The sequence below is a fragment of the Vicia villosa genome, linkage group LG3 (assembly GCF_029867415.1).
Source record: "Vicia villosa cultivar HV-30 ecotype Madison, WI linkage group LG3, Vvil1.0, whole genome shotgun sequence".
Classification (NCBI taxonomy): domain Eukaryota; kingdom Viridiplantae; phylum Streptophyta; class Magnoliopsida; order Fabales; family Fabaceae; genus Vicia; species Vicia villosa.
This window is the reverse complement of record NC_081182.1, coordinates 57,155,358-57,168,248: the sequence shown is the minus strand read 5'-3', so window position 1 is coordinate 57,168,248 and position 12,891 is coordinate 57,155,358. Positions and strand designations below refer to the sequence as shown.

At 35.3% G+C, this 12,891-nt stretch overlaps 1 protein-coding gene across 1 annotated transcript; it reads right to left on the bottom strand.

Moving 5' to 3' along the window:
* Positions 1 to 2,567: 2,567 nt before the first annotated feature.
* On the bottom strand, positions 2,568 to 4,018 carry LOC131658120 (gibberellin 20 oxidase 2-like). Its single transcript, XM_058927453.1, has 3 exons — positions 3,483 to 4,018; positions 3,071 to 3,395; positions 2,568 to 2,837 (listed from the first exon to the last, which is right to left on the bottom strand). The coding sequence occupies exons 1-3, from the start codon at positions 4,016 to 4,018 to the stop codon at positions 2,568 to 2,570; spliced, it is 1,131 nt and encodes a 376-aa protein (XP_058783436.1).
* Between the last annotated feature and the right edge of the window lie 8,873 nt (positions 4,019 to 12,891).

The window sequence follows — 12,891 nt, the reverse complement described above, 5'->3', positions numbered from 1 at the left end:
ACTCTGAGCCTTCTTCAGTGTGACTTTAACTTGTTGCATAGCTGTATTTTTTGTGGACAGAAATGACCCTGCATGGAACAAGAATTTCAAGAATAAGTATAAGCTTTTTTTTGTGCGGAATGGCATTAGATACCTCTTACTTTTCCTAAATTGCCATGAGACACAGTATCAAATGCTAAAAGTTGGTAGGGAGTTAATAATAGCATTGTCATATCATATTGGTAATCATGTTTGGTGCTATTCTATCAAGGTGTTACCATATTTATTTTTATTTTTACTTTTACTTTTTCTACACCCTCCAATAGTGCTAGTCTTTAGATAAATAAACACTTTAATTTTTCTTATACTTTTGATTTAGATTTTTTAGAGATGTAATAAGAATATTTATTTTGGAGAGTGTTTGAGAATTGAGAGAGGTAGTATATTGGGTTAAGATTTTTTCCATTTTTTTATTGCTCTATTTTTTCATTGTTATAATTTTGTATGTAAAAAAATACGCATATCTAAGATATGTGACATATAATTAATATTTATTTGATTTTATACCTATAAAATTATACTAGTAATAAAGTTTTCAATTTCTTTTAAAAAATGGAGAGGATCCTTATCCCAATATATTGTGATAATTTACTCTATATCATCAAGTTGCCACCTTAAGCTTTTATCTACTTTCGTTTCTCTATATCGATTTTTTCAACAATTAATATCAGAATTTTTTGTTAAGGATATGAATTCTTAATATGTTATGTAGTTGCAATATTGTCTGATCTTTTACATCAGAAATGGTGTTGTGAAAGTGTTGTTTTGAAAATTTTTATTCTAGTAAAGACTCGACACTTAATTGTGCTCATCGTGTCTCCACATCTATTTTAAGGAACCTCTCCGTTGTACGATTTAGAGTATCAATACAACTGCAATCACGTGTTTCACTGTGAAGTTGGGGCTAGAGAATTTATTTTGAATTGTGAAAAAATTAAGTCAACGATGTGCCGATACAATCATGATTATACAATATGTTGATTAATACACGAGTACTAACTAACATTGATGAAAGATGTATTATGAGATTATGTTGGGAGTTGAAGAACTTCCTGCCAACATAGAAGTTTCACCATAAATTTTCAATTAGAATTTTGATATGTGAAAATTCTTAGTAATTTACCTCGAAGTAAAGTATAATCTTTATGAAGGACTATGATGGTTCTTTTGAACTAGGATTTAAGATAATGTGAAATTTTTTAGTAGCTTAATTTCAAATGAAGTATAATTTTTATGGTGGCGTCCGATACAATTCTTTGAACTACGATTGTTGTATTTACCAGTAGAAGTTGACATATTAATTTCAAACAAGGTGGAAATTATTGGTGTTGGTTAATATGATATATGTTGAAAAGGTATTTGGCATGAGGCATTGGTTAACAGTAGCGGGCTAAATTTAGAGGTTCCGAATTTAAGCTTGTCTAGTGTTTCAATTCGGTGAAAGGATATTTGTAATATGGAGGTTGGAGAGAATGCCACATCAAACGAGTACTTGGTGAAATAGGTGTATAAAAGTTTGTTTTTAAAATACCAATCAACACTACTACGGAACATACATACAATAACGTATGTTGTTAGATAGCGTGAGATTGAATGTATGTTGTTGGTTACCACAACAGACGTGTGACGTTGTTATAAATTGGATAGCGCGCTATTTATAACTACGGTTTATGGAAGCAATCATTGTGAAATAATTGAAAGGTCATGGATACGAATCCAACAATATGCCATTTTTTGTTTTTATTATTCTACATAGCACTCTACTTATAACTACGGTTGAATTGACAACTATTGTGATATTATTTGTGTTTTTTTTTAAATATATTTTTCAATTTTACAGAATTCCCAATTTCGCAACCTGAATATTTCTGATACGTATCATTCCAGAAACAACAATACACCCATTTGTGAACTGAATTAGACCAAAAATTGTATTACATCAATGGCACAATTCTATTAGGAACCGGACCTTGTATATTACATAAAAACCAAAATTGAGACAAAACAACCTACAATCTAAACATCATTACAACAAATTATACCATCTTGTTATCTTGGTTTTTAGTCTCTTGGTGTCTTCATTTTAAACACCAATAATTTCAAATAATTATAGTTGTTAGAAATTAGATAACATCATTGAAAATTACAACAAAGAATAAGTTATGAATGAAGAATAAAAAATAATTACTTGTTAATTTTTCCATATTCCTTCTTGATGATCATTACGAATAACATGCACATCATCTATATCAACTTCCTCATATGAATTAGGCACTTATGCTGTGTAAGAAGGAGTGACATCAATATCAAAACATTCATCATCACTATGAGGAATGTGTTTTCCTTTGAGAATAATTGATCATCTCCACGATAATTGTGTGTGGCTTTTCACATAAAAAACTTGTTTTGCTTGAGTAGCAATGATAATAATTAAGGTACACAATTTATTAATGGACCATTATAAAAACCATATTGAACTATGGTTGACACAATAAGTCTTATTATCTATTATTCATTAGCATCAAATATCAGTTGGATGCATCAGAAGAGCTTTGCCAAGCTACGAAACTGTCAAGTGTGTGAGCATCAACTCTTCGAGTCTTTTGTGTAAACTGATATAATTCATTCCATGTGTAATCAGGATATTTTCTTGATTCTTCTTTTCCCAAAAGCTCATCAGGAGGACTTACAGTTTTGTCTCCTCTTGGATTCACAAAGAAAGTCAAGGACTTCCTCTCCACCTTGTTGCTAACAAAAACCCTATGGAGACAACTCTTGTACAATCCATTGGTCAATGCCTAAAACAAACAACAAACACGTGATTAATAAGTTTACTTACACAAAATGTATAACCGGTTTTCTTGTAGTCAAGGAAACACATATTCACGCATTTAAGTTAAAATCTATATTTAGTTGGACTATCAGATCAGATCCTGATTGAACGGTCATTGATATCTCGAATACCTCGAATGTGTAAATACGTGTTACTTTCGACTATGAAAATATAATTATGTGATATAATATTACGTACCATGAAAGTATCACCTATGTTGATGACAAGGGTGTTAGGTTTTGGTGGAACAGCAAGCCATTTGTTGTTAGCAAAAACTTCTAACCCTCCAACTTGATCTTGAAGGAGAAGAGTGAGAGAGATTGGATCACAATGAGGGCCATTTCCAAGTGCACCACTAAGGCTAGCACTGCAAGGCGGATAAAAGTTGCATCTCATCATTGACACAGCATCTTCGAAAAAGCTTTGATAATGGTTCCGATCCACACCCAGACTAATAGCCAATAGCTCAAAAAGCACCTTGGTTAACTCATTCATTGCATCACAGTATTTCTGATACACCAACCTATTCAAAAATTAAAATATAAACAATGAGCCTATTTTTCAAAGCAAAAAATATAGAACTTGATGGAGTGAGGTTCATAGTTCTTACCCAGTTTGTTGAAACTTTTGACCTAAGAGAGAATCAACAACATCAATAACCTGTGTCTTATTTTTGCTGTTGTGATTGTACATGAAAGTGAATGTCTCTTTCCATGGCAAAACAGTAGTATACCTCTCTGCATGAGCAACTGAGAAACCAGAATCTTTAGCTATAGCTTTGATTTTCTCATCCAACGAAAGCTTGAAAATGTTTCCAGTTTCTTGAAGAACAAGATCATTGAAATCTACGTCCACACCAATGTTAGTGACTTCAAAGGCACCATGTTTAATGCATGCCTCTCTCACAATCTCTGCAGCTTTGGCCATTGCAGATTCATCATTCTTGATGAGGCCAATGTCAATGAGTGGTAGTTCGATGATTTCTCCACTGCTTTTGACCCAATTCTCAGTAGGCCAAATGAATTCTTTTGGGACTTTTCCTTCTTTTGCCAGTGAAGTAAAGTCGAAAAATTCGACCTTGTTTTCACCTTTCTGGTCCTTTGGGGGAGGGCAAAAGGGAAGGCTAGGAGTGGTGACTGTTGCCATTGGGATAGGTTGAGAAATGCTTGCAAAGTGAGAGTTTTGATGTAAGTTCAATTTACAAGAGCAAGCTATATAAATAATTTTTATGGATGATAAAGGAAATGATTCAGGTATTGTTTTCTAGGAAATGTTGAATGAAATGAATTTTTCTTTAATTATAAAAGTTTACTTTGAATAAAATAGTAAATTCAATGGATATGAACAACATTGATAATTCAACTAATTTTCAAAATAGTTAATCCATTGAAAAAAAGTAATTTAATGGATATAACAGTTACATTTAATATGATATTTTATCTATATTTGAAAACATCTATTCAAATTTGATTTGAAAACAATATAATTTTGGTATAAATATATTATGAATAACTTTATATGAATTTTTAAATATTTATTTAATAAATATCAATAATACTACTAACTATATGCAGAGAATGAACTTTACATTGTATCATGTTGTAGTATTTTATAATTGTACTAAATAAATATGTATTTAATTGTATTGTATAAACTAATTTGAAATTTCATGGTTATCTTATTGAGACTAATATTTCGCAGTAAAAAATTAAAGAAGAGACAAATTTACAAATAAAATAAGAAATAGATAAATATAACAATATTCCCTTTTTAATAATAATGATTTTCTCCTTTCCTGTTTTAAAATTAATAATAATAATTTAAATTTTAAAAACAAATAAACAATTATAATTTCACAAAAATTATAAGAGTTATTATCATTTTACACCCATTTGTGAATTGAATTAGACCAAAAATTGTATTACATCAATGACACAATTCTATTAGGAACCAGACCTTGTATATTACATAAAAACCAAAATTGAGACAAAACAACCTACAATCTAAACATCATTACAACAAATTATACCATCTTGTTATCTTGGTTTCTAGTCTCTTGGTGTCTTCATTTTAAACACCAATAATTTCAAATAATTATAGTTGTTAGAAATTAGATAACATCATTGAAAATTACAACAAAGAATAAGTTATGAATGAAGAATAAAAAATAATTACTTGTTAATTTTTCCATATTCCTTCTTAATGATCGTTACGAATAACATGCACATCATCTATATCAACTTCTTCATATGAATTAGGCACTTGTGTTGTGTAAGAAGGAGTGACATTAATATCAAAACATTCATCATCACTATGAAGAATGTGTTTTCCTTTGAGAATAATTGATCATCTCCACAATAATTGTGTATGTTTTTTCACATAAAAAACTTGTTTTGCTTGAGTAGCAATGATAAATGGTTCGGTCTTATAAGTCGCTTTGCCCAGGTCAACCCTTGTGAATCCCAACTCGTCAGTTTGTACACCATTGTTATTGGGGGCCCACTTGTATTTAAATAAAGACATTTTGAAAGTAGCATAATCAATATCAAAAATCTCCTCAATGATGACATAGAACGCGGTGGTTGCCAATTTAGGATTCTTATCTTTCGAACTAGATAAATACATGGATTTGGCCTCAACCATAAGCCCATTATTTTGCATTGTACTACAACCATCTTTTGCATTTGTATAAGAAATTTGTATGTCGTCCAAGTTATCATAAAATTTTATGGCATGTTTGACAGTCATTTAATTGTCTGGGATGCACCACCATCATTAGAAACCCCCTTATTAAACAAACTTATGAGTTTCTTATTATGTCGTGTCAACAACCACTTGTCATACATTAGGGGTTTTTTTCTTTATAATTTTTGTGTGTTCTTCTATGTAAGGTTCAACTACACTAAGGTTATTAAATATATAAAAGTGTGCTTCAATAACTACATTCTGACTCATTGACTTAATATTTAAACCTTGAGTACCTGTATCATCAAATTTGTCAGCATGACGAGACTTTGGAATTTCAATAGACTCTGTCTCCGACAAATAGTTCGAACAAAACTCAATAGATTCTTTTGTGATGTACCTTTCAACGATCGAAACTTTCAGTCGGTGATGATTCTTTGCATATCTTTTAAATATCTTCATGTATCTCTCTATAGGATACATGAGATTTTAAGCCAATTAACTTGAGATCTTTCATTGATACAAGTTTCTTGATGTTCAAAAATTAACCTTGGAGTGTTAGAACAAGATTTGTTCTTATCAATTATCTTAGTTTTGATGATAACAATAATATGAATTTTGCTTAAGATAATATGGTACTCTAATTCAATGCAATTTCCCTTTCAGGAAATATATAAAGAGTACGCATAATTCAGCGCTCAGAAGATGTGTCTCAAATGGTTCAGCATGCAACATCAGAACATGGTCTGGCAAGACATCAGAAGATGGTCGAAGCAGAATCAGAACATGGGTCTATGGAAGCATCAGAAGCACTGAAGATCAGAAGATGGTATCACGCTCAGAAGCACTTCAAGGTCAGAAGATCAGAAGATGCTATGCACCAAGCTGTTTGACTCTGATGATATTCAAACGTCGTATTCACAAACATCAGATCAGAAGGAAGTACACGTGGCAGACTACGCTGACTGACAAAAGGAACGTTATAGCTACTAAAGGCAACGTCAGTAGACACAGCGTGAACAAGGCTCGAGGTAGTTGACAAAAGCGTATAACATTAAATGCAATGCTGTACGGAACACGCAAAGCATTAAATGCACTCAACGGTCATCTTCTCAACGCCTATAAATATGAAGTTCTGATGAGAAGCAAGGTTAACGATTCTGCACCAAAACAACTTATATTAAACTTGCTGAAACGCTGTTCAATCAAAGCTCAGAATCTTCATCAACTCACTACATTGCTGTTGTAATATTTTAGTGAGATTAAGCTTAAACGTTAAGAGAAATATCACAGTTGTGATAATAGCTTTTAAGAAGCATTTGTAAACTCTTGAATAGATTACATTAAGTTGTAAGGAACTAGAGTGATCGTGTTGATCAGTATACTCTAGGAAGTCTTGGCAGTTGGCTGAGCAGTTTGTAACTAGAGTGATCAGGTTGATCAGAATACTCTAGAGGAAGTCTTAGGAGTGAACTAAGCCTAGAGTGATCGTGTTGATCAGTAGACTCTAGAAAAGTCTTAGAGGGTATCTAAGCAGTTATTCCTGGAGTGATCAGTGTGTGATCAGAAGACTCTGGAAGACTTAGTTGCGGACTAAGTGGAGAACCATTGTAATCCGTGCGATTAGTGGATTAAATCCTCAGTTGAGGTAAATCATCTCTGCGGGGGTGGACTGGAGTAGCTTCGTTAACAGCGAACCAGGATAAAAATAATTGTGCAATTTATTTTTATCGTCCAAGATTTAAAGTCACACTTATTCAATCCCCCCCCTTTCTAAGTGTTTTTCTATCCTTCAATTGGCATCAGAGCGCCGGTTCTAAGGTGCAAGCACTTAACCGTGTTTAGAAAAGATTCAGGAAGAGAAAAACGCTTCAGTAAAAGATGGTTGATGAAAGTGAAAAGTCTACACCTACACCTGCATCTACATCTGGCTCTGCTGAGCAATACAACGGTAACAATGGTTATACTAGACCGCCGGTATTTGATGGTGAAAACTTTGAATACTGGAAAGATAAACTGGAAAGTTACTTTCTGGGTCTAGATGGTGATCTATGGGATCTTCTGATGGATGGTTACAAACATCCAGTAAATGCCAGTGGCGCAAAGCTGTCAAGGCAAGAAATGAATGATGATCAAAAGAAGCTTTTCAGGAATCATCATAAATGCAGAACTGTTTTGCTGAATGCTATCTCTCATGCTGAGTATGAGAAGATATCTAACAGGGAAACGGCCTATGACATATATGAGTCCTTGAAAATGACTCATGAAGGAAATGCTCAAGTCAAGGAGACTAAAGCTCTAGCCTTAATCCAGAAGTATGAAGCCTTCAAGATGGAGGATGATGAAGACATTGAAAAGATGTTTTCGAGATTTCAAACTCTGACTGCTGGATTGAGAGTTCTTGACAAAGGATACACCAAGGCTGATCATGTAAAGAAGATCATCAGAAGCTTACCCAGAAGATGGGGTCCGATGGTGACTGCATTCAAGATTGCAAAGAATCTGAATGAAGTTTCTCTGGAAGAGCTTATCAGCGCCTTGAGAAGTCATGAAATAGAGCTGGACGCAAATGAGCCTCAAAAGAAAGGTAAATCTATTGCATTAAAATCTAATATCAAGAAATGCACTAACGCTTTTCAGGCCAAAGAAGAAGATCCTGAAGAATCAGAATCTGAAGAAGAAGATGAACTGTCCATGATTTCCAGAAGGCTAAATCAACTCTGGAAGACCAAGCAAAGGAAGTTCAGAGGCTTCAGAAGTTCAAGGAAGTTTGAACGTGGAGAATCTTCTGATGAAAGAAGATTTGACAAGAAGAAGGTCATGTGCTATGAATGCAATGAGCCTGGACACTACAAGAATGAATGTCCAAATCTTCAGAAGGAAAGTCCCAAGAAAAAGTTTCATAAGAAGAAAGGTCTTATGGCAACCTGGGATGAGTCAGAAGATGATTCAGAAGATGAGCAGGCCAACTGTGCGCTGATGGCGACAGAAGATGACGGATCAGAATCTACATCAGAATCAGATTCTGAAGAGGTATTTTCTGAACTTACTAGAGATGAGTTAGTTTCCGGTCTAACTGAACTTCTGGAACTCAAGTCTCAAATTAGTCTCAAATACAAAATGCTGAAAAAGCAATTTGAATTTGAAACAAAGAAGCTTGAGTTGGAAAATTCTGAATTAAGAGAAAAACTTTTAAAATTATCCAATAATGTTGGATCTCCTTCTGATTCAGAAAAATCCACTCCCAGTCTAAACCATATTCTGAAAGAATATGATTTAAGTTTCAGGAAGTTCTTATCTAGAAGTATTGGCAGAAGTCAGCTAGCTTCTATGATATATGCTGTGTCTGGAAACAAAAGAGTCGGCATTGGTTTTGAGGGTGAAATCCCATACAAACTTGAACCTGTTGATGAGATGAAAATCACATACAAGCCATTGTATGATCAGTTCAAGTATGGCCACTCCCATGATATTAGGCACACTTCACATGCTCAAAGTTTTCACATAACACACACCAAAAAGCATGTGACACAACCTAGGAAATATCATGAAACTCATATTAAAAATTATCATGCTGTTCCTCCTATTGCTTATAATGTCAAACCCAAGTTCAATCAGAACTTGAGAAAATCTAACAAGAAAGGACCCAAGAAGATATGGGTACCAAAGAAAAAGATTATTTCTTTTGCAGATTCTCTTGATAACAAAGAAGACAACATTCAACATGACATGACACCTGGATTCAAGTTGGTCTCAACACTTGAAGGGAAGAAAGATTGTCCTTCAAGTTCTGGTTCTTAAATCTGTTGAAGAAACTATGTTTGTAGGAATTCAGAAAAGAAAGTTTATTAGTCTTGGAACCATCTTTGATGTTTGCCTCTAAGGCTTGAATGTTTCTTTCTTGAGTATTCTGAACGCTCAAAAGGCTACAGAGTATACAACATTGAAACATTGATTGTGGACAAATCAATAAACATCTGTTTTGATGATAAACTTGTTTCTGATGAAACAAAGAGCTTAAGAATTTCTGCAGATACAGTTTTGTCTTATCAGAAGCTGCAGAACAAAGAAGTGAACCTTCAGAAGCTGTGTATATCAGAAGTAATGGATCAGAAGATCATTCAGACTTATATCAGCACACTTCAGAAGGAGTATTTCCAGAAGAGAAACTTGATCAACTCAGAAGCAGTGATCAGAATCTGAAGGCGTAAAATCTCTCTGATATTTACAGCTGTCATCTATTATCTGATGATGAACACGTGTCTGTACGGTTTGTACAAAGCGTGCAGTTGAAAAGACGCCGACCTAGGTAACTGTTTTAAATCATTTCATTTACCACGTTCTCTCTCCTCACGTCACTCATCATTTAATAAAATTGATTTCCTTTGATTCTGGAACTGTTCAATTTATCTTTTTTAAATCCGTCTCTATATATTCTTTTCAAATCATATCTTACATCTTTTTCGCTCCCTTGTCTCTCTCTCTCCTTGCATTCTCCTGTTTGAAAAGTTCTTAGCCGTTTTCTAAAAAAAAAAAACCCTAATCGAAAACCCAGTTCGCTTCTCTTGCTCGTTTTCGTTCATTCTGTTCAATAGCTGCTTCTTCATCTCATTTTGCTGGTTCATCTACTCTTCTTCATATGCACGAAGAAACACACCAGGAACTCACCCCTGTTGTTGCATGCTCCATCCCCAAAGATGAATTGGAAGTTCTGTGTGAACTCATGGTCGACTTTGACAACCTTGAAGAAAATCAATTTCACCTTAAAGAAGACATCATCTTTCAAGGATGGACCTCGTTGTTTGCTGAGTTCGTTGGCCCTGTTTATCCGGATCTTGTCAAGGAGTTCTGGGTACATGCTGTGGTTGCACCAAAAGCTATACTCTCTTTTGTCCATGGAAAGTCTGTTGTTGTTACTGAAAACATCCTAAGAGTGATGTTTGATCTGAAAAATCCTGAAGGGGTTTTTGAGTCTGATCAAAGAGAAGATTGGGAAGATATTCTATCCACTCTCTATTCAAATGTCAAGAAAACTAAATATGTTAAGAATTTGAGAGATATCTACAGAATCTGGACAAAGATCCTTCTCGGGTGCTTCTACCATAGGAAATCAACTCATGCCTCGGATTTCATCAGTAATGATCAAAGGTATATTCTTTATTGCATTGCCACTCAGAAGAAGGTTGATGCGATTTATATTATCTTCAACCATATGTGGAAAGCAGTAAAGGATTCCAGGAATGCTTTCAGAAAGGAAAATGCTGGAACAACCATTCCTTTTGGTAGGATTATTACAAACCTTCTGGTACATTCCAAGATTGTTGAAAGTCTGGAGTCTGAAGGTATCATCAAAGATCTTGCTGTCACCACTGGAGCCTGTCTGAATGCCTTCTCTTTAAAGAAGATGAAAATAATTGACACTTTTCTCAAAGTTCCTGAACCTCTAGCTGGAACAAGAACCATAAGAGAACCAGTTCTGGCTGACTTTGAAACCTTCTTCAATAGTGAGGTACCTGAAGTCAGAACTGATTATCTGAAATCTCTTGAAGAGAATAAGAGTTTTAAAGATCAAGACAAAGGTGCTCCTTTCAAAGTAAATCGCAAGAGGGAAGAAAGGACTAAAAGAAAGCATGATTATCCTTCTGCTGTCTCTAAACAAGAGGTTTCTAAAAAGGTGATTGCTAATGTTGCTAAGGCTGTCTCTGCTGATTTTGAGAAGAAAAAGAAGGAAGCTGAGAAAAAGAAGAAGAAGTCAAACAACGATGCTGAGATTGTTGAAGTTGTTGAGAAGAAGAAAATCAGAAAAAGGAAGATGATTATTCAAAGCTCAGATGAAGAAAATGCTGCTCAAGAGGCTGAGAATCAACCAGAAGTTCTGGCTTATGTCAGAAGGAAAGAAATCGCTAGCGGCAAAGCAAAGGTTATTGAAGAGCCGAAGAGTAAGAAGCAGAAAAAGACTGAGGATGTGGCCAAAGCTTTTCTGAGAGGTTCCAAAGGTATATGCATTTCTGAACCTAATTCTGTTCCTGCTGTTTGTTCAGAAGCTGCACCAATAGAGATTGTCCCTACACCTGAACCAGAAAAAGCCACATCAGAATCACCTGTTTTTGTCCATGTTCTTACACCTCCATCTTCTCCTTTAACTATTCCTTCCTCTCCACCTACCATAAATCCTGTTCTGGATATACCACCCCTTCAAACTCTCCTTCCATCTCAACCTTCTCTCAACGCCACTCTTGAACATACTCCCTCCACCTCCCAAAACAATCCTTGTGATTCTCCTTTTCCAACCTCTGCATCACATGAGCAGCTGCTCCGTGATTGCAACTACACTCCCAAGCCTCGTCCTGAAGCTGAAGTGGTAGTGTTAGATTTTGATACTGAAGCAGAATCTTCTTATAGGTTGGATAGAGAACCTAATCCGTACTTCACTTCCAAACCTGCCTTTTCAAAAACTCAAATAAAATCCCGTCCCGTATATCCTATTGGTGTAGTTTTTGAAAACATAAAGAGGAATCTCAGAAGTACCTTTGATACTCTCAGACTCGCTGAAAGTTCTGGATTGAATGATGTTGCTATGCGGAACTTCTGGAGGATCTTTCGCAGAGAATCAGATGCTCTGTTTTTAGAACTTCAGGAAGCCTGTGTAGCTGCTGCCCCGCGGCCTCGTGGAATTCTGAGGAATTATGAAGACTTCTGGTTTGCTCGTCTCAAAGGAAGATATCTTTTGGAAGAGAAGCCCTTTGTGGATGAGCTGGAACAGTTGAGACTGGCTGCTGCAATGGAAGCAAACCCATGCAGGGACATGGTTATCTGGATTCCTGAGTATCCTGTTCTGCTTGGAGACTTCAAGACCTTATTTGACTTTCTGAGGGAAAACCCGTCTGTGAAAGACCCAAGCTTGGTCATTCCAGAAGTCGTTGACCCACCAGAAGTTGAAGGTCCTTCTGCTCCAAGGAATCTAGTTGCCATTCTTCAGGCACTTGAGAATGGAGACTCGGAAATTCCTGCTGCAGAATATGGAGATGATTCTATGCAAGAAGCAGATGCTGAAGATCAGGTTGCCAAAATTGTTCCTGTTGAGGAAATCCCTGAAAATGATCTATCTATGGAAGCTGCAGATCAACATGCCATTCCTGTGGTTGAAAGCGGTGAAGCTTCTTCTGATGAACCTTCTCGTCTTGCAAGGACTCTAGAAGCGATTCAGAGGAGACAGGATGAGCAAAGCTCACTCAATGATCAGTATAGTGCTTTCATGGTGAGGCAAGAAGGACACAACAATATGGTTCAAGAGATGCTGACCAAGATCTTGTCAAGACTAGGGCCATCTTAGA

Coding starts and splice junctions, on each gene's coding strand:
- LOC131658120 (XM_058927453.1), bottom strand. CDS start 4,018: ATGGCAACAGTCACCACTCCTAGCCTTCCCTTTTGCCCTCCCCCAAAG. Junction 3,396..3,482: donor CAAAAGTTTCAACAAACTGG/GTAAGAACTATG, acceptor ATTTTTGAATAG/GTTGGTGTATCAGAAATACT. Junction 2,838..3,070: donor ACATAGGTGATACTTTCATG/GTACGTAATATT, acceptor TGTTTGTTTTAG/GCATTGACCAATGGATTGTA.